The sequence below is a fragment of the Periplaneta americana genome, chromosome 11 (genome assembly GCF_040183065.1).
Source record: "Periplaneta americana isolate PAMFEO1 chromosome 11, P.americana_PAMFEO1_priV1, whole genome shotgun sequence".
Lineage (NCBI taxonomy): Eukaryota > Metazoa > Arthropoda > Insecta > Blattodea > Blattidae > Periplaneta > Periplaneta americana.
In genome coordinates this window covers 127084458-127107748 of record NC_091127.1, presented here as the reverse complement: position 1 = coordinate 127107748, position 23291 = coordinate 127084458, and the positions used below count along the sequence as shown (strand labels likewise).

Genomic DNA, 23291 nt, shown 5'->3' with positions numbered 1-23291 from the left:
AATCTCTATGGACACTTTGAGGGCTTTGTTCCCAAACCATGTCATTTATAGGTATGGGGATATCCCATGGCTCGCTTGGTCCCCTGACCTAATCAGTTGTGATTTTTTTCCTATGGGGTACCTGAAAACAAAAGTCTTCCAGAATAATCCACCTAGGACAATCCCAGCTTTACAATAGCGAATTCGAGATGAAGGGGCTGCAATCCCATTGGAGATGCTTGGAAACGTAATGAAGAGTTTGAGGTCGCGACTTCGGGAATGTGTGCATCTGAATGGACACCACCTCACAGATGTTATTTTCAAGAAATAAATTGTTCAGTTGTTATTTTCAAGAAATAATTTTTCAGGTGTTATTTTCAAGAAATAATTTTTTGTTGTCGTTATAAAACAGAACTGTAAATCCTGTTTTAATTTCTTACCAATATATTTATTATTAACAAACGTTTTCAATGTTCTACATTACTTTGCTATCTTCCAGTTTCATTGCCCCATCTTGTATAAAGGGATAAGAACACTGTTACCAAGAGTCGAGAACAGATTAACAGCAGGATTGGATGTAGAATCTTGCCTTTATTCATCTTCAGTCATAAACAACTGAATTTTTAAGTGCAGTAAATACATTATAAAGAGCTACAGGCTTTACTTCCTTATCCAATATCTCCGATCTTTTTGCTTTGCTCTTGGCTGATATCTAAAGTCCAGATGCAAGCATGGTAACCACTGCATGACACAGGACGAATGTGGGATTCATAATTTTATTACATGTAATTTAATTACCGTATTTACTGTAACAGACATCATCACATAATGCACGTATCTCAATTTTTGACAGTAATATGTAAGGAAAAGAAATTCCCGCATAATGTATGCATTACATTTTCAATTGCTCCCAGTGGTAATATACAATCGTCATGTTGAATGCACTTCTCATGTTTAAATTAAAAAAAAAAATAGTTAATTTATTACTATTGGTTCTTTTTAAAATGCAAAAATAGCCTGTGATTGGTTCTTTTTAATAGTTCAGAAACTTTCCATATGATTATTATGAGCAGCATTAATGTTGATTGTTGTCTCTTGTAGTGTTGCTTGCTTCAGTTGTATTTTGTGATTATTACTGTGATACATTTTTCATTCATTGTATGTTACGCACTTCACCTTATTACTGCTTAAGTGTTCAATATATCGTATCAATGCTCTTGAAGTCACACAATTGATCATTTTATAGTGTTCGATATATCAATGCTCTTGAAGTCATACAATCGATCATTTTATAGTGTTCGATATATCAATGCTCTTGAAGTCATACAATCGATCATTTTATAGTGTTCGATATATCAATGCTCTTGAAGTCATACAATCTATCATTTTAATATTACTTGAATGGCTGATATCGAAACCAACTGTGATTATCACGTGGGATGCAAATTTTTTCCTCATATAATACGCACCCTGGATTTTTAATCCAGAAATTAAGGAAAAAAGTGTGTCTATTACGCGAGTATAAATATGGTAATATTATTAAAAACTGACAAAGAAATATTATTTCATGCAGCGATTTTGATTATTTTAGAAACATATAGAATTTTTCATGCTTTATATTTAAATACTCTCTGCATTGCACCACAGATAAATATAATATCTACCAATTCATGAAGGATTCTGAATTCCTTTATGTAGCTCTGTTCCTTAAATTGCAACAAGAGACAAGAAATATACAAAAGAAAACTAAAATATATAAGTTATTAATTACGTAAAATATATAAGTAAACATAATATTGGTAAAGAAGCTAGTTTCAAAATTCCAAGACCATAATATACCAACCTTTATGAGATACAGTTTGCCCACCCCTGACCACCTCTAGTCCAGAAATAATGTTACATTATTTAATAAATCTTCTAGAACACAGAAGCAAGATGAAGGTGCAATGATGATGAAGTATTGATGAAATGGTATTGAAAAGGAAACTGAAGTACTCGGAGAAAACCTGCCCCACAGCCGCTTTGTCCACCACAAATCTCACAGGATCTGCTTGGAGACTGAACCCCTGTTCCCTTGGTGAGAGGCTGTCGTCTAATCAACTATGCCACGGCTGGGCCCTCTAGTTAATATACTACTGATAACTGAAATTAAATTATGTTAAGATAAGCACTGACAGCAACATTACATGACTGGCACAGTTTAGTCTCAAGTCCTGTTAAAAAAAATCTTCTGTACAAAAGTTAAAAGTGAAAGCAGTGTATGTAAAGTAAATGTAGAGTGTAAGCATAATTGATATTCTTGCACTGAGTGATGTAATTGTATGTCATAGCATTTACTGTATTATATTTAGATTTACAAACTTGGTGAAATTCGTGCTCAACAATAATTGCATTAATAAAGAAGCTTTTGTTTTTAACAAAGCGCACAAAATGAAGTTATTTTATTTCAGAAAACAGCATAAAAATTCTACAAATTAGTAATAGTGCACACACAGACAAATATTAAAAACTGACAAAAGCAAACAAAAGCACAGTTTTGGCATTAAATTTATTTTAGTATTACAGTCGCTCCTCAGTATCTGTGAGGGATTGGTTCCAGGACTCCATGCAGATGCTCAAATCTTTTATATAAATTGGCGTAGTATTTGCATATCACTAGAGTCAATAGAACTGACTGCTATATGGTGCCTACAGTGCTGATGTGATGACACATTCAACATAGGACGTCAGAAGGATCATCTATATCGGAAAAACAGGCTTCAAATGCTTGCACATCACTTCATTTGAGTGGATTCAGCATAGTGTTCAGTTGTAGCAAATTCAAATTTTGCTTTATGGAACTTCCTGGAGCTTTTTTTAGTATATTTTCTATCCATGATTAGTTGAATTCATGGATGCAGAACTCGAAAATACAGAGGGCCGACTGTACTGAGCCATGGAAGAGGAAGGTGTAATATCACTGCCATGATAACCAGTAAAAATCATCCAATGTACCCAGGGTTATTTTTCAAAATGTAAACAAACATTTTTATTTCACAGTAGATTTAGATCAGAGCAATAACTTGGGGACATGTAGTCAGAAATTAAAAGACTACCATGCAAAATTTTGACTTAAAAACCAATAGGAAAAGAGTTACAGGACACCTCAAGAAGTGCTGAGAAGATCAATCCCAATATCTACATTTCAAAATAATAAAAAAAAAATCATGGTTTATTTAATGACGCTCGCAACTACAGAGGTTATATTATCAGCATCGCCAGTGTGCCTGAATTTTGTCCCACAGGAGTTCCTTTACATGCCAGTAAATCTACTGACATGAGCCTGTCGCATTTAAACGTACTTAATGCCATCGACCTCGGCTGGGATCGAACCCGCACCCTCGAGCATAGAAGGCCAGCGCTATACCAACTACGCTACCGAGGGCGACTCTACATTTCAATTCTTGAAAATGGAACAGGACAAGTTGCCTAACCTGTGAAAATATTGATAACACCGTACATGATTTTCTATGAATTGAAACTAAATAGCATTTCTCATCGACTTTTGAGTGCTGATTACGAAAATGTACTTAGTTTTTGACCATCAAATCAGAATATTCCACAATTTGTGGGGACTGACTTTTCAAACTTCCACATTTCTTGACAGATTTTCTTAAAATTTTTATTGTCAATTAACAGTGTTAACAGTAATAATATTACCAAATTTGAATTTAATCGGACTAATAGTTATTAAGTTACTATTTTTTTTTATATTTTTATATCAAATAATGCCAATTAATCAAACATTCCATGGGCCACTGTTTTCTAGATGTAACATTAAATGTAATAATATTTCTTCTGAGTATGAATTACAGTCATAGAAATACTTTTATAGTGAGATATTTAGTAGAACTGATTTTATTTAACTGTAATATTTTTAGGGGCGGATTGTAGACTCTAGCCCACCATGTTAATTTTACCTACTTTAGGTACACTTTTGTCAGAAACTATCGCACAGTTATGAAACTTTGCACTTTTATAGTTTGAATCTTTATGTATTTTTAAGGTGTGCTTGTACAAAAATTAATGTTTTTTATTATTTTTTGACAATTTTTTTGCTGCAATTTTAAAATTATTTCATATATCTCTCTGTAAGTTGTTAGGTTAATGTGGATATGAATTAAATATTTCATGTTCTCACCGCTGCAGCATGCCTGCCCTGTGTTTGACAATATTAGAATATTTTCATCCCTTAATAAGCGGCCACTCCCTGATTTTTGTACCTCAAGTAAATGCACACGGATTTGCAGATGTCTGTGCTTCTGCATAAATAAAAAAAAGTAAATCGTGGCGTGAGAATATTTCGGCTCCGCCTGCTTTAGAATATAATGAATGGCCATTTTAATCTACCCATACTCTACTAATTTTACAAAACTTTTCTTCATTTTTAATCTATCCACAGTTTGGATATTATACCATCTATTTCCTGTATATGGCAAGCTAATTCATTCTTGTTCTTTCAATTCCTCAATTATATTACGAGTATTCGTAAAAATCTGCATAGCAATGATTGCAATTGTTTTACTGCTCCAATAATTATTCTTAGGGCCTGATTTTGAAATAAATTGAGTTTACTGAGATAGTTTTTGGGTGATGTTATCAACACTTCTCCACAATACCGGATAATTGGTTTGACATGCAATTTATGTGTTGTATTGAGAGTGCATCTCCACTTTTTTCTGCCAGTCTTCATGGAAGTGAAAGTCTTCTAGTTACATCTCCAAATGGAGTCATAATCTGCATGAAAGTCTATAAAGATAGCCAAAACAGCCTCTGTTTTGTTGAAAGAATTTTTAATTTCTTAACTGAGGTAAATGATTTGTTCATTTGCAGAATGAAACTCCAGGACGTAAAATTGGGATTCTGAGTACCAGTTAAGTTGGTTTGACACCATTATTTCCAAAAGAACTGTGATAATGAGTGAAAGCCCCAGTATCATAAATTCCATGTAGAAATTATTAACAAGAGAGACTGTGAACAACTTACTGACGAGGCATTGTGCCTTTGGGAAACACATGCGCAGGATAGGATTCTAAAATAGACTGTCTAGACTATAAGAGATATGTTGGAATATATAAATGTGATCATAGGCGGAGTTATGGGTGGGGGGGGGGGGGGTGGGGGGGGGTACTGCCCCCCAAACTTGTCCGAACTCTGTTTTTTTTTATTAACGTTAGAAAATATTGAATTCAAAATATATTTTTTGCTTTTGTTTATGATTAAGTTTCTGTGCTTAAATTGACGAATTAATGTCTTCAGATCATGTGTCTGGACTATAATATTTATTTTAAATTTCTGAATGTATAAGAATTTCTATACCTCATTTGAGGAATGGAAGCACTGTAATGTTTTTTTTTTTTGTAACAGGCTGTACTCATGTGTTAGAAGTCTGCAGGTGTTCAAGCAGCCACTTGGAGAAATATGAACAGCATACTGCACAACAATGCAGAAAAAAGAAAAGTGATCCCGGTATAATGTGTAAACTTAAAGACGAGATTAAATAAAATAATAATTAGAGTTTACAATTCATATGTCGTCTTAAGGAAAGCTTGATATAAAAAAGTTTCTGTTAGCACTGTTACGTAGTTTTATGGATATATATGTTTCTATAGGAGAGAGAGAAAAAGAGAGATTGTTTTAAATTATGCCCTATTATAATAAAATTTATAGTAGAACTACAGTTCAAGCCCTATACAATTTGGTCTAAAACATCGTGTATATGGATGTAACACTGTAAGAAACATGCCCCCCCTCCCCCCGAAAATACCTTCATTAAATGATCATACTCTGATATACTGTACTGAAACACGGTCAAGCTATAACGGGGGGAGGAGGTAAATGATAACTCTGTTATATGGGGATTGTATGGTTTTGCTTTGCCCCTCCCAAGGAAACGATTCTCTCTCCGCCTATGAATGTGATTCATTAAGATTCAGAAGACATCCACTGTGAGTAATTTATTGTAATATTGACAGCAAAAAAATATTTCAACACCAAAGAACAATTGAACATGAGAAAACAAGATATATACTACATGCTGAATCTTAGATATCAATTTTTTGGTTTGCAATGCCAAGTACTTAGAAACTGAGGACTGACTCATCTTGCCTGGTTTCAAGTTAATTGTTATTATTTTTCAATTTGTGTATGTACAAGTATGTCAGCGAGTATCATTATACAGAGACTGTGAATTTGTAAGATATTTTAATCAACATGTTCCCACACTTTCATCTGCTACTAAGAAATGAAGAGATCTTTTGCAAGTACATGCATTACAACTATAGGATTGTTGGCTCTGCTTCCTTTTCCAATGTAAGACAATTTTTCCAGAATAAAAAAATCCATCTTTAGCCAGGATAAAATACATGATATTTGGGATTACAGGCAAGCAAAAAATAAGACTGACTTATCAATTGTCAAGTATCATAAAACAGAGAAGAAGAATACTACCAAAATAGATAAATATTAAGCTTATAAACTGTTTCATGGCTTTTAATTAACTCCACATTTTTATGTTAAAAAGTAGTCATGACGAACCCCCTGGAGTTGAAGTGCTTAGGACTTATTCAACCTGACTATTTATATTCTACTGTACCCTGACCAGCCTAATAAGGTCTAGTGGTCAGAGCTTCTGGCTATAGTTCATGAGGTCCCGAGTTCGATTCCCGGTTAGAGCACAGGAATTTTTCCTTAAAGGGGATTATTCCTGTGTTCGTCCATGGTCTGGAATTTAGGTTAAGTTTAGATTTAAGACCTCTCCTGGCACCACATTATCGTAATCATCCTATCACATCATCGGGGTAATGTAACTCCACCTTCCAGGCGCCCCAACCTCAGAAGTGGGTTACAGAAAACCAGAAATGTCGAAAAGACAACCTGGTGGCATTGGATTAAAAAAAAAAAAAATATATTCTACTGTACCTTCCCCTCCAATAAGCATTAATACTAAAGTAATTTTAATGTTAGTTTCATATCACACACATTGACACAATGTTTTAAAAATGAGGCTGTGTTCATGTTACTTACCTGAGAGTCCCCATAGCCTTGTTGAAGGGGTTGGCCCTCCTAGACACCTCTGGTGTGAGTGTCCCAGTACCCTGTGTATGGTCCTCTGCTGCCAGGAGCAGAGAGTCAATGCTGAGGGTGCTGTCAGACATGTGCCAGGCCGATCCCTGCCTCAGTGCAGAGAGCGGGGTGGCTGACACCAAGACTGACAGATACCTCTCCTGTTCAACAGATGATGTGGTTTCTGATGTGGATACTGCAAACAAAGTAACACAATGTTGTTTGGCTCAGTCATCTGGATTAGCCTGGCGTAATGAGCATAACAGAGCAGGTGACACCTCTGGTCTTACCCTGATGATGGAACTGTATGTAGTTTTAAAAATTTGGAAATATCAAGTTCCAGGACATGGTGGTTTACCCAAAAGTCTAATTTCAATCTGGATATTTAAGATTTAAAACCAACAACATCTGCACGCAGTCAACATCTTTTTTATTCTTAATATTTTCAACAATTTGAGTATAAAAATATGTTGTTGTTTTCTAATGCCAGGCATTTGACAATAGTCATTTGACCTCTTGCACTCCAATATTTTTCAAAGATATTGTCATGGTTAGCCACTGACGCACAGATTTGAGATGTTCTGAATCCATTTCTTCATTTAAGTTGCACAATGGACAGTTAAGAGACTGATATATTCCAATTCTATGCAGATGCTTGGCCAAACAGTCATGGCCTGTTGCCAATCTAAATGCAGCTACAGACGATTTTCGTGGTAAATCGGGAATCAACTGTGGATTATGATGCAGAGAGTTCCATTTTTTCCCTTGAGATTGTGTTATCAAATTTTGTTTGTTGAAGTCTAAGTATGTAGATTTGATAAATCTTTTCACAGAGTAATACATAGATTTAGTAACAGATCTGTAAGTAGCAGTGCTGCCCTTCTTTGCTAGTGCATCTGCATTCTCGTTTCTCAGGATTCCACATATATTCATATCCCTCAACGAAGCTATTTATATGTTAACATCCGTAAAAATTTTATCTTTGTTTTGCTCTCACATAAACGTTTAAAATCAACTAATAATACCTGACCAGCAATGGTAGGGTTAAAGTTTATCAACCTCTTGGAAAAAATGTCTGTACAATTTTCTACCAAATAACTGCTAACTTTTTGTTACATTCAGCCACAATCGCCATAAACAGGTTTCTAATTTTTTTCTTTTTTGATTCATTTGAACAAGAGTTAAAGAACTCCAACACATCTGTGGGCAACCATCATCCAATATATCTTTTGAGGATAGTGTTAATTGAGATGAAAACCTAGCTCATAAACTTAGCAAGACAGTAATATACTTCAAAATAATTACATTCTTCATTAAAATATTTGTAAGAGATGAAAAATTACTACCTTATTTACCTGCGTAATTGACGCACATTTTTTTTTTTTTTCGATTTGTGTCCTTTATGCGAGGAAAAAATTTTAATGGGGGGGGGGGGAACACGTATTAAAGGTGCACCGCTTGAATGCTGAAATAATCGATAGAATACGTAACAATATATGGGCCGCAACTAATTTAAACATAGATTGTGTCACACTTAAGATGATAGTTAGCAGCAGTTGTATAAACAGATGATAACTTGTAACAATGAATACAGCAACAATAAGACAAGGCACTTTATTGTTATTATTAATACTAACCTTACCTCAATTCACTGTCAGGTTCAGCATCACTGCTATCATTTGTCACAGATTCAGATTTCTCTATTACGCGGGGAATTTTTTTTTTTTTTAATTTTAACATGAAAAATTGGGGTGCGTCCATTATGCAGGAGCATCCATTACGCAGGTAAATACAGTATTCACTAAATTCTCATCCAAAGTTTGAAAGAAATTTTTAAAGCAGGTAGATACCTGTCAACATATTCTACAGACTGAAACCAGAATTCCAGAGTATAAGCAGACGAAATTGAAATGAAACTGCTGAAAGAAAATTCAAATATGCATTTTTCATTCTTCTTAAATGTAAAAAACACCATTTTCTATTCTATAAATTTAACTTTATATAAGAAAAATTGTATTTGAAAAGTAGTTGGTTCTGCATTTACCGTATTTACCCAAGTATTTTTCCAACTTCTTTGGACAAAAAAGTCGTTTTGAAATAAGGGTGCATAAATTGTGCGAGGAATTACAAAATACACATAATATCTTGTACTAAGGTAATTAATACACACTGTATATCAAATAATAAGTATGTAAATACAAATCTGATCTCTAATTCTCGTAATGTAACTACATGAAACTTTATGACGTGGACAAGCACTGTTAACTCTATAATGTCAGATTTATCACTAAGCTTGAAATGAGATCAGCCAGGGTAGAGAGGATGATTTTTATGCGTGTGATGACATTGGCTACAAAAGCAACCCTTTGTCTCAGCAACTCAAGGACAGTCATGGAATGTGCTGAGACATGTAGCTAGATGTGATGTCATTGTATTTCACTGTCATAACAGGCCAAGAAATGAACTTTGCAAAAAGAAAATAAAAAAAATAAAATAAAATAACTTTCTATAAGACAAGAGCATGAATATATCCAATTGTGATATTCTTACCAGTTGAGGAAGGGTGGCTTTTCAGCATTCCCATAACTCCCTTCCCATGGTATCCTGCACCCCTAACAAGCAAAGCTCTTGTCCGAGGATGCCTCCATGTGATGCTGGGGATACGACCATGTCTGTAGCACCGACAAAATCGACGAATGCTATCATCTGTCACACCTACAGGCATAACCAGCAACGCAGGGTACCTGTAACATCACAGAAGATTATGTACTCTCAGTTCCGTTACTCATGCTCAAAGGAAATAACATAAATATGTAACAAATATATGTTAAAATTGTTTTCCCACAAAATTTTAGATCTAAAGAGAACATATGAAACCCCAATCATGTAATAGAAAGCACATTACAGTGTTATAGTCGCGATGCTGTTATTCCCAGCATGACTCCTCCTCTTTGCTTACGTCTTAGGAAGTGAAGGCTCTATAAAGTCTAGGTAGATAGTATCGTTCGCCATTTTTGTTCTTTCGTTGCCAAGCTACCATACGAGGAATCTATTTGCCACACCGTTAAACATTATCATGTCGTAGCTCCTATGATAATAAATCAAACGTACTGTAATTCAGCAAATAATTGAGCGGCAAATAACATCTTCGTGTGCTTTCTGCTACCACCAACGAAAGAGCCAAAATGGCGGGCGATTATATTGTATTTATCGAGCCTTAAGAAATGAATAACGTCTTCCTCAGCGAATCACAAGACGCACACGTTTAAATGTAGCCGACCTGCAACGCGATTGGCTGCTGGAAATTAGAGCGACGGACTATAGTTGGTAAGGATTGGCTCTTCGTGTGATGATAATAATGTGGGGTGAAATTATGGCAAGGGAAACATTAGTATCCTGAGAAACCTGTCCCAATAATATTTTTAGCCACCAAAAGTTTTCAGTTGGATTCTATAGGATTGAAACCCAAATCTATGGCATCGAAAGCTGACAATGTCCTTTATAGGTTTTATATGTTCACGAAATCACATTAAATCAGTTTACAAGTACATAAGGTCATTACGGTTATTTAGAGCCATTCTTAGTGATCTAATGATTACCAACTTGCTACTGAATCCGAGGTTTGCAAGTTTGAACCCTGCTCAGAATATGTCATACATTTTTAAGGATTTATAAATATTCTTAACATGGCTTCTTTAGGGAAGCCGATAATGTCTCAGATTTATAGCAAGTGGAAGAAACCTGTCCCTAAATACATAGAACTCCCAATCAGACATACAGCAGATGAAAGAAATCTGTTCCTAAGTACACAGAGGTTCCCACCCCCCTCCCAAAAAATGGAGATCATGTCTCGCCAAAATGTCCAGTTTCAAGTGCCATACAGCTCCTTCAGAGGTCAGTGAGACTGTAGTACTAATTCTTCCCATCATATTATTTCCTTTCAATCATCTGATGATTTAGTTTATCTTTGAAATTCAATTCGTAAATGTGATATTCAATCAAAAAAAAAAATTCATTCTAGTGTTAAAACTAGTTTCAGTTAATTAAGAACCATGTTAGGTGTCTGGAAACATACAAAAAAAAGTATGTACTTAAAAGCTTATCACTTACCCTTAACTAATCTTTCTTACTACTTACTTACGGCTTTTAAGGAACCTGGAGGTTCATTGCCACCATAACATAAGCCCACCATCGGTCCCTATCCAGTGCAAGATTAATCTAGTCTCTATCATCATATCCCACCTCCCTCAAATCCATTTTAATATTATCCTCCCATCTACGTCTCGGCCTCCCCAAAGATCTTTTTCCCTACAGCCTTCCAACTAACACACTATATGCATTTCTGGATTCGCCCATATGTGCTACATGCCCTGCCCATCTCAAACGTCTGGATTTAATGTTCCTAATTATGTCAGTTGAAGAATACAATGCGTACAGTTCTGCGTTGTGTAACTTTCTCCATTCTCCTGTAACTTCTTAGCCCCAAATATTTTCCTAAGAACCTTATTCTCACTCACCTTTAACCTCCGTTCCTCTCTCAAAGTGAACTGTTTTATAAATTCTAACCTTCAGATTTGATTTTTTGACAGCAGATTACATGACAAAAACTTCTCAACCGAATAATAACAGGCATTTCCCATATTTATTCTGTGTTTAATTTCCTCCTAAGTGTCATTTATATTTGTTACTATTGCGCCAAGATATTAAAATTTTTAGACCTCTTCAAACGATAAATTTCCAATTTTATATTTCCATTTCGTACTATGTTCTGGTCATGAGAATAATCATATACTTTGTCTTTTTGGGATTTACTTCCAAACCTATTGCTTTACTGCTTCAAGTAAAATGTCCGTGTTTTCCCTATTCGTTTATGGATTTTTCTGTAACATATTCACGTCATCCACACAGACAAATGATAATATATAAACGTAGGGTGAACTAACAAGATTGCTCTTCCCTAGTGTACAGGATAGGTTATTTAAAAAACTACATATATGTACAAACTTATCTACTATCGTAACAGGTCATGGAAAACTAAGGTCATATTTTCATAGATTTAACATCATGGACAATTCGATATGTCCTTTTAAACTGAGTTCACAAACTGTTGATCACCTGCACTGAGAATGTGAATTACTAAGTAAACAAAGAAAAATTGTCAGAAATAGTGTGATTAAAGCTGGTGGTCACTGGCCAATCAGCAATTCTGATTTAGTAAATACATATACAAAACCCATTCCAAAAATTCGCAAAAATTATTAATTCTGACACTGTAAATAGTAAATTCAAGGAAAACAGGATAATTTATTACACTGTGTAACTATAAACATTGCATTTAAAAGGGTTAACAATAGTATCGATCTTAAAAATCTGTAAATGGTAAAATAGAATAGGCTGTCAAATAGTGTTATACATTGTATTAAAAAATTTACCAATAGCGTAGATGTTTACATATTGTAAATAATAAATTCAAACAAAGTAGAACAGGCTGTAAAATAATGTGTAAATATTGTATTTAAAAGAGTTAACAATATTGTAATGTGTTAATCTATTAGCATATACTGTAGTATTGCATTTTTGTAATGCAGAAAGATTTTGAAAATGAAAAATGGTGTTTGCAGAAAGAGCTGGAAATAGAAACACACCATCCTGACTACTTACGTTCGACACATCATGTAAGTGCTGTTGACAGTGGTGATACGGAATGGCTCGTTGTGTTGTCGTGAGTTTGAGTTGGTAGATGCATTGCTGCTGACAAGTCCCAGTCTGTACCAATCTCGTACATAACTTCTTTCTGACAACCTCTCCAGTGTCTTGGCATCAGTGGGTGCTGGAGGCACCAGACCTGGCCCGGGCACTTCAAATTCATCCACTGCACACACAGGGTAGACACATAAGAAACATGTAACTTCAAACAACATTTTCCTGCCTACCCCATGTTTATGGTGATAGGGATACTGACAGATCAGTGATGCTTAGAGAGTTATGTAAAAGTCAAATACAGTATTTAGCAAATGATTCCATGTGTAGATGTTACGAAAACAAAGAAGAAATGTTCTTAGATCCAATGTCATGAAGTGGAAAAAGGCACTGGCTCCTGAGGATTTACAAAAATATGATTTTAAATTTAAAACAGCAAAATGAATCTATTTGTATTAGTAACCGTCATTTTTAGTTAGTTTTTGGCTCTACATATCGTCGCCTGAATGCAAGAACTAGGTAACTCGAAATTTGCGTTTTTTAGTTAACTCTTTTATAGCATAGCAAAAATCGCACAAAATGTAATCCAGGATCTAGGTAACTGATCGAACGATACCAGCGACATCTATTTTCCAATATAACAAATAGGTAAAAGAAAACGAGACACATTCCTTAGTGCAATAAATAAATAAATAGGCAATGTCACAAAATATGAAAAATCAAGTTACCTAGTTCTTGCATTCAGGCGACGATATGGAATTAAATGTGCAAAAATTGTTCTATGAACAATGGTAAATTTTCTTCAATGGCAATATTATACTATTGAATGGAAGATTGAAGTGTATTCTGTAAGTCCAGTATTTATTTAAAGAAGACCATAGAAAACATTTTCATAGGAGAAGACTAAAAAAAGATTCTATACCTATCTCAAAAATACTGGAGTGCAAGAGGACTAATGGCTTTGTTGCCAAACAGCAACATTTAAGAAAAAGACCAGATAATTATGTTCAGAGTAGGTGGCAAACCTATTTGTGTGACTATTTGTGTGAACACGAAATTTCGAATCATCAAAATAACAACTACAGAAAAACTCTTGAGACAACTCCTTTTAACATTTTTCCATATTTAACGTTGAAATTTCATGGTTCCAATAATTATTACATACTGTATGATTAATGTATTTTTATATTTGATTTAACATTATTGTCTTTACTATAAAACCCGCATTTTACATTAAAATTGTTTTAAAATTTTTTTTTATCTCGACTACTGCAAAAATAAATGCATTTCAATTCAAAACGTAAAATACAAATTTTTTAAGAATCAATGACTTGGCAACGCTGCAGGTATACGAACTCCTAGTTAAAACTTAGAAATTTGCATGTAACAGTGTTTTAAGTCTTCTGAACTAAAATGTTCAGGTTAATTCTGTAACCCCAGAAAAATGTTAAATAGAGGTTCTACTGTATAATAAGAATGAGTAGAAAACACCTAGAAATGTCCAGAGCAATGAAAAAATAACTAATTCAGAGATTTACACTAGCAAGAACGAAAGAGAATGTAACTCCTAGAAATAACTTCACTGTTGTCATTATAATCACCATTGTCACCCTTGTTACATCATCTTTACCATCATTGTCAAGTATGAAAGATACGTTCACTGACATCACTGAAAATACTATTCCATCTCCAACTAACCAAGTTCTTGAGAGAACCCAGATAAATGATATACCCAATTTTTATGCAAGGTAGATGAATACTGCGTGTTTCACTCACCTGAAATGTCGTCGTCGTGACCAAAGTCACCTGGATCAGTGATTGGCAGACTCATGCGGCCAGGTGAAGTCAGGTACTTGCTACTGTTACCCATATTTGGTAACACATATTTCTGCCGCTTTGAAGAGGTTTTGGGTTTGAATCCAGCTTTCCGAGCTGTTTTCAAAAGAGTTTTCTTGGCAAAGCCCCTGAAAATTACATAGATTTCACAAATCATTTTACAAACAAGAATTCGTTTACAATATTTACACAACATTACAAAAAGTAGCACGAAATATGGTTTCTTAAAAAATGGCGGCAGTAAACTTACTATTTAAGATAACTACTGAATTTAACAAGAGCTGATTTTCTGTGAAAAACTTAACAAGAGCTAATTTTTTGTGAAAAATTTCCTGTAACAACATTTTTTTTTTTTAAATAATAAGATCTTAGAAACAATAAACGAATTCACATATCTTAGCATAATTTTTTAGCATGAATTAAATTTACTACAAAAATTACACTAGTTGAACAATGGGAATAATTAATAACATAATGAGAACTTCGATACAAAAACATAGTAGAATAACACCTTAAAGAAGCTCCATAATCTTTATTTTCTTCTGAAAGTGAAGATTGGACGATTAGGACAAGAAATAAAGCTAGTTTAACTGTATATAATAAGAAATTTATGAGAATTATAAAGTGAAATTTAAAAATAAAAGAAAACGAGATAGAAGAACTCAATATTCAATGCCATGATAGATGAGTATTAAGGTACCAGCGTACATCGAGGTGAAAATGCAGCAGTGTGCCATCCTGTTGAAAGATGAAGTCCTTCTTATCATCATTTAGCTGTGGCATTATCAATTTGCTAAGCATATCCAGATAACAGACCCCTATTACTGTTGGTTCTATGAAGAAAAATGGTCCATATACCTTTTCATATGACAATGCACAGAACATATTAAGCTTCGGTGAAACACGTTCATGCTCGACATATGCACGTGGATTTTCATATTCACAAATTCTCACATTATGATGACTGACTTTTCTATTTGTATGAAAGGCTGCTTCATTGCTGAATATCAGTTTATCAGCAAAACCATCAACCACTTATAATAAAACTTCAGGCATTGCTCCATAAATCCAATCAAATTCTATGGCTATAGCTTCGCTTTTTTTTTTTTTTTTGTATGTGTGATCAACTACTTTATACATTCTTGAAGAGTCACTGAGTTGTGATACATGGCTTGGACAACAGTGAAAAAGTCACATAAAATAACAGCTTCACTGCATGACTTGGTATTGACAAAGAATTGTTTTAGTGTTGTGTTTACTGCTTCTAGTTATTCTTTCTTTTAGATTTATTGAATTTATTCCTAAGGACATAAAGAGTGGGAATAATTTGCTTAATATTCTTACTTTACAGAACCTTATCTGTCTGTTAGAGATCCATTTATGTAGATGAGTAACCAATCAGGTTCTGGATATCTATATGAATAGTTTCTAGTGTTGAAAGATCGAAAGTATTTGAATTTTTATAGTTGTCTCCTCCTTAATAGGTAATGTGAACGTTTGCTTCTGATTTAAATTCAGGTAAAATGAGGCCAAGGGGGGGGGGGTGAATTTTAGGTTATAGTTATTTTTTTCCATATTGTTGTTGTTTTCTAATGCCAGGCATTTGACAATAAAGTCATTTGACCTCTTGTACTCCAATATTTTTCAAAGATATTGTCATGGTCAGCCACTAAAGCACAGGTTCTGAGGTGTTCCGAGGTGATTTGAATTGCACAATGGGCACTTAGGGGATTGATATATTCCAATTCTATGCAGGTGGGTTAAATGGCAAGTTGTAGCTGATTTAAGTGAACACCATATTTTAACATTTTGGTGGCTACTTCATCCACACACAACCCCCAGAATTTCTGAAGGACCACACCTGCTGTTGGTCGACGGGTCTACTAGACCTAGTTGGGAGATCTTGTTGATCACCAGCTTTCCCTCCTTAAGCCACTGGAGGACGATTTTAGTGCCATAGCAGGTCAGCACTAGGAACAGAAAAGTAGAAAGAGGAGGAAGGAAAGTGAAATGAACCCCTAGGCCTCAAATGCTCTAGTACCATTGGGATCAAAGAAAGTAAGAGTTCAGTCAGAGGACTGGATAAGAAAGGGTAAAGAGGGAAATAGGTATTGAATAGAGGAAAATGATACCAAATTCGGTCATTAACTCATCAAGCTGACCAGTGCTAATTGATGAGCAGCCCCTCCCTTTAGTTCAGCTTGTAAAATTATGCTTACTAACAGCTGCACCACGGGAAGGTAGGGATGGGACATTGGGTATTTGTCCAGGTTGGTTCCTGAAAGCCTTCAATGGGAAGGATTAGTGGCTCTTCCCTCTGTATTAATTTTCCACTAATTATTGTTATGTAGTCTTCATTGGTTTTCATATAGGGTTAGATTACATTTTTCTACAAGTGTGTAGCTTTGATTCCACTCTTAATATGCTTCTCAATAAAACAAAAAACATCTATTAAACAAAGGAATACCAAATACTAGTGTAATGAGAATTATTGAACAGATATTGAACATTTATTAACTCTTAATGAGGCGTGCATCAGTCTTTTATCTGTCCTTTTTCTATGACTCTTTGGCAACACTATTTAAAACATCCCAGAGCGTTCATGCCAGCAGTAGCTGTAATGTTGAGTTGCTACTACTCTTATTTTGTTGTATTTTTTTGTGAAGAGCCTAACAATACAGACTTGGTCTTTTAGACCAAGTATGTAACATTTTTGTACTGGTAGGAGGGAGATGTTTTGGTAGAACCTGACCGTGACTTGGACATATAAAATTATGTTTCTCTTAATTCCAAGACTCATGTAAGCTTGGTTAAGCTCTAAAAAAAATTATTGGCACATATGTTAAAGGTGGCAAAAAAACTGACATGTGACCATTTGGGTAACAAAATTTAGCACACCTCACTAAGGGTTAAGAAAAACAGCAGTACCACTTTTCAGATTGAAAACTAGTCATAACTGCCAAAGCAAGCACCAGTACTGCTACAGAGAATGGATGTATTTTATGCAATGAAGACACTTGCGCTTTATCGTGACTTCATATAAGAAAGAAGAAATGAGTGAATCTACCTGGATTATGCTGGAAGGTATGAGGATTAATGATATATATCCAGTCATATATAAGCAACAACTATGGTAACAACACATCCTGGAAATAGTCGTCGTCATCATCACTGTCATTACTTTATAAGATGCCGTATTTCCTCGCGTAATAGACGCACTTTTCTTTAGATTATTTATAACAAAAAACTAGGGTGCGTCCTTTCATGCGAGGAAAAAATGTTAATGGAAAAAAAACACGTATTAAAGGTGTGCCAGCTCGAATGCTGAAATAATCGATACAATAAGTAACAATATATGGGCCACAACTAATTTATACATCAATTGTGTCGCACTTAAGATGATCGATAGTTGGCAGCAGATGTATAAACAGACGATAACTTGTAACAATGAATACAGCGACAATAAGACAAGACACTTTATTATTATTATTAACACTAGCTTACCTCATTCACTATCAGATTCAGCATCACTGCTATCATTTGTCACAGATCCACATTCTTCTATGCGTCTATTATGCAGGGAATATTTTTAAAATGTTAAAGCAAAAAATTGGGGTGTGTCCATTATATGGGGGTTTCCATTAAGCGGGTAATATGGTATGTGAGTTAGCTCCATCCTAAGTATATGATCATAACAGATAAATTACTCACTTGAGAGTGGCATTCTTCTCCTTGCCCTTGTGTAATGGTGTTTGTGGCACAACAACTTGTCCAGTGAATGCAAAGTGATGAAGTATGTGAGTAGGGTGGCGAATACGGTGCACAAGCTTCCGGAAACTTTCAATATTTTCAGGCGTGACTTCTTCATCAAATGCCAGTTTTATAAGCTAACAAGAATAAAGAAAAGTTAATAATACCTTGTGTTAGAATTCAAATTCATTTTTACAATAATATACAGTGTCAATTAAAAAATAAGAGTGTACAAGACAATCTGCACATTTTCCCATTCGATAATTTATTTCAAGTGTTCCATGTAACTAATGAATAATCTGCAGTATTCATAAGAGAGACTTTTCGCGTTGAATTCCTTGCTGAATCCAGCTGTAAATTATGCTGTGGAGAAACTGTCATAGCAGAATATATCTTATCTGTTACCATTCATATCATTACAATGATATGAAATACATCTCACATCATATGTACCTTTCCTTTCCCTATGTAGTGTAAGAAACCTGATACTAATACTGTCCATTGCTTTCTGGTTTGTCATTATCATTCAAGCAGCAAAACACTACTTAAAACTGTAAAACATGCAGATGATCAATTTTATAAAACATGTTGAATGGAAAGGAACAGTTTGGACTTAAAGTCTAGTAGTATGGTGGTAGAAAGTTAACAATCTTGGATGGTGTAAATTCAAATTAAGCAATAGACTCATTTCAAGAATTATTAGGAATGATGAGTACAGTAGAACTGCTTTTTAAGGAATTTCTGAGGAATTATTTTATCCTTAAATGTGAGATTATTTTTAAAAGGCGGTTTTCACTTCATAGGCTATTTAAGTACATTAAGTTTACGTATTTTAAATACCCATTAAATTTCCAGTACTATTAGCATACAAACATTAACAAACTTTTGCAAACACAGAATATTATATTTTCACAAATCGCAATAATATATTTAAAGTACTGCAAATCGAGACATTGATGCATACTATTGATCACAATGTACTGCTGCTACTGTCACATAGATGTGACCATATCTTGTATAGAAATTGGTCACAAATGTTTGGATTACGTTCATATTTCGCTAAAATGGGCTGTGTACTCGCAAATCTATTCAAATATATCCCTTATAAACGAGATTTTCCTTAAAGCAGAGTTCCTTAACAACGAAAATTAAGTACATTGTTTTCATGTCAGTCCTGCTGAGACTTCTGAAATCATTCTGAAAAAATGGAAGCATTAAAACAAGGTTTTACTGAAGTTTGTTTCTTCAGATTTAATTTTTATTTGATCTTCAATTTACTTTTAGAACACGTCTTTCATTAGCTAACACATGAAGAGTGCAATAGATCTATGTGAAAAGGATTGTAGCATTTCAATGTCTTGCTTCACCAGTTTTTCTACTATCTCACTGTCTCACATTGAAGTGTAATGGAGTCTATCAAGGAATCATACTTCTTTTGTAGTTAGTTAAAAGATTACAGTAGTGGCAAAGAAAACCGGACCGACTCTTGTAGCTGATACAAAAGAATCCTGTGCTGTGTATTATTTCAAACTGTGGTAATTTCAATATGGATAGTGAAGCCAGAGGTATGTACTGTTATTTAATGTAAAAATACTCAGTTATCTTTGCCGAATAGAGGTAGAAACGTAATATTGATACCAGATGAAAATAAAACTCTCAAAGTTTTTTCGTCTGTAAGTTTGAGGCACTGAAGGAAACAAAAGATGGTAAGAATCGAACAAATTCAATAAATTTCATTGTTACAATTAATTATACAAGATGGATGTGTTTTGTGACTAGCAAAATTTGAATCTGTAACTCTGAAATCAGCTACAAGGGTCGGTCTGGTTTTTTTTTTTTGCCACTACTGTACATACAAAGTCTGCATTACTATATTTTAATGAACTGGCAGCTGTACTAGTGTGTACAAAGAAAAAGAACAAACAAGAGAGCAAGTCTGTACTGGAAAGCCAGAAGGAAAATAATGTTGAAGTCAAACATACTGGAAACAGACATAGTGTGAATGGTTGCTGTTACTTTACCTGGAATGTACAGGATCTAAGTTGCAGACCCTCTTGCAGCCATTGGTCCAAGTGGGCGAGATATTGCACTGTGACTCGTTTCTCCTTTGTTAAGGAGGTGACAGGGAAGGACCTCACAACCAACTGTTCACAAGCTGTTGACAATCCAAACAAATCCGTAACATTAGCTGAAATCTCATAAACAGTAATATAATAATAATAATAATAATAATAATAATAATAATAATAATAATAATAACAACAACAACAATCTTCCTCAGCATAGGGACCGATGGCGGGCTTATGTGAGGGCAACAATGAATCTCCAGGTTCTCTAAAAGTAATTTGTAAACAACAAATAATAATAATAATAATAATAATAATAATAATAATAACAATAATAATAATAATAATACTTTGCAAGAAATATCATCTCTGGTTAAACTACGAGATTTGCCTGAACAGTATCCATACATTTTGAACAACTCGAGAAATGGTCGCATGATCCTAATGTAACTTGAAAATCAGTTGAAGGCGAACTATGCAAGAGTGAATAATCAACCACTCCCCTGTGGGGCTGCTCAGTCAGCAGTAAGACACTGATGAATAAGCTTGAGTACTGTGTGACTGTCACATTCACAATGAGCACGCAAGTAAATTTGCAAATCTGCACCAAGTTTTGCTTCCAACTAAGACAATCATCCATGAAGTCTATTGAAATAATTATGAGAGCTTTAGAGGATGATATAATGAGTGAAGCTCAGATAAAACTGCGGTACCAATCCTTCTAAGACAGCTAAAAATCTGCTGAACGTGATCTACATTCTGAAAGGTACTTCAACAAGAAGAGCACCCAAACAGCGCACCTTTTGGTTATTATTATATGCTTTGTTATCCTGGTGATTCTATTTCAATTTATAATAAAGAACAAGTGTCCAACATTCTTAAACTGTGAATTACAATATTAAAATATGAAATTTATAAGACTTTACAGCAAATATATAGCATATCCTAACTGTATTTGTAGTTAGCAGAGTTTAAACCTAGCCAAGGATGATAAACTTTTAAGGAGATAAGCAAGAGTATCATGTTGTAGATTCATAGCACGAAAAAAAATCTTTTCCTAATTGGCGATCAAAATTGCTAATCAATTATTTCTCGTTAAACAAGTTCCCTGATTTTCAAACAGATGTCTCTTCAGTGCAAAGTCTTATGAGACTGCTAAAATGTCTAACAGAAAATAAAGTATAGAAAAATTTAGGACGATGCAGTCTAGAAAAACCTGGTAGAAATAAATAAATATGTAAGGAAATTAACAACAACAACAAGAATAATAATAATATAATAATAATAATAATAATAATAATAATAATAATAATAATAAAATCTGTGCCTAAAAATTAACATTTGCCATTCCCAAATAAGGCAAACCTCACTTTTTAACAACTGCTGCTTTAAAGTCATAAAGATCGAAGCAAATATATTTTTCATATCAATTTTTGAGATCTTACTATTAAATCCATGTTATAAGTATTAAATACTAAAAGATTTAGGTTACTATGCAAATAATTCTCTATAATATTAAACTTTTTATAGTACTACCACTTCTTAGTTGCCTCTCATTTTAGTATGTACACCACCTTACTTACTTACTTATGGCTTTTAAGGAACCCATAGGTTCATTGCGACCCTCACATAAGTCCGCCATCGGTCCCTATCCTGAGCAAGATTAATCCAGTCCCTAGCATCATATCTCACCTCCCTCAAATCCATTTTAATATTATTCTCCCATCTAAGTCTCGGCCTCACCAAAGGTCTTATTCCTTCTAGCCTCCCAACTAACACTCTATATGCATTTCTAAATTCGCCCATATGTGTTACATGCCCTGCCCATCTCAAACATCTGGATTTAATGTTCCTAATTATGTCAGGTGAAGAATACAATGCGTGCAGTTCTGCGTTGTGTAACTTTATCCATTCTCCTGTAACTTCATCCCTATTAGCCTCAAATATTTTCCTAAGAACTTTATTCTCAAACACCCTTAATCTCTGTTCCTCTCTCAAAGTGAGAGTCCAAGTTTCACAACCATACAGAACTGGTAATATAACTGTTTTATAAATTCTAACCTTCAGATTTTTTGACAACAACTAGATGAAAAAAAGCTTCTCAACAGAATAATAACAGATATTTTGTATATTTATTCTGCGTTTAACTTCCTTCCAAGTGTCCTTCATATTTGTTACTGTTGCTGCAAGATATCTGAATTTTTTCACCTCTTTGAAGGATAAATTTCCAATTTTTATAATTCCATTTCATACAATATTCTGGTCACGAGACATAATCATATACTTTGTCTTTTCGGAATTTACTTCCAAACCTATCGCTTTACTTGCTTCAAGTAGAATTTTCGTGTTTTCCCTAATCGTTTGTGGATTTTCTCCTAAGAACAGTTGCTCTATATAGTAAGAACAATAAGAATAAAAAAAACTTGAGAAAAGTATCACTTACCAAATGGATCACAAGGCGTCCCCTTGAATACGATACGGTAATTTGTAAGGAAAATAGCTCCCTCAGCTGGCAAGAGTGGGGGACCACCCAATACACCACCTGTACCCTCCTCACGCCCGTCAGGCAACAGGTATACCCGTAGACCTTCCATAATAGCATCCTCTCCTGGCAACATATTCGGAGTAAGGATCTTCGGCTGAAAAGAAATAATATAACATAGAATCAATGTTATAAGAAATATCAAGCTCAGAACTCAAAAGAAAAAAAGTCTTGAAGTTTGAGATATGACACTGTCTTCAAGTTTTTAATTGCTGGTTCAATTTGAACAGAACCTTCACTTGTGGGTACATAAGAAATAACAGCTCTCAAATATGATTTTTTACTATTCTCATGACTACTTTTGATTGCATATC

At 34.4% G+C, this 23291-nt stretch overlaps 1 protein-coding gene across 4 annotated transcripts in view; it reads right to left on the bottom strand.

Moving 5' to 3' along the window:
- The window catches only part of Sbf (SET domain binding factor), a 125196-nt gene that overhangs the window by 31518 nt on the left and 70387 nt on the right, over positions 1-23291 (bottom strand). For all 4 annotated transcript variants that reach the window (XM_069840023.1, XM_069840024.1, XM_069840026.1 and 1 more), the window contains 7 exons: positions 22879-23074; positions 20391-20524; positions 18331-18506; positions 14560-14747; positions 12745-12955; positions 9634-9827; positions 7045-7279 (listed from right to left, as the gene is read on the bottom strand). In XM_069840023.1, the coding sequence (XP_069696124.1) occupies positions 7045-7279; positions 9634-9827; positions 12745-12955; positions 14560-14747; positions 18331-18506; positions 20391-20524; positions 22879-23074 (1334 nt within the window). The remainder of the gene's footprint in view (positions 1-7044; positions 7280-9633; positions 9828-12744; positions 12956-14559; positions 14748-18330; positions 18507-20390; positions 20525-22878; positions 23075-23291) is intronic.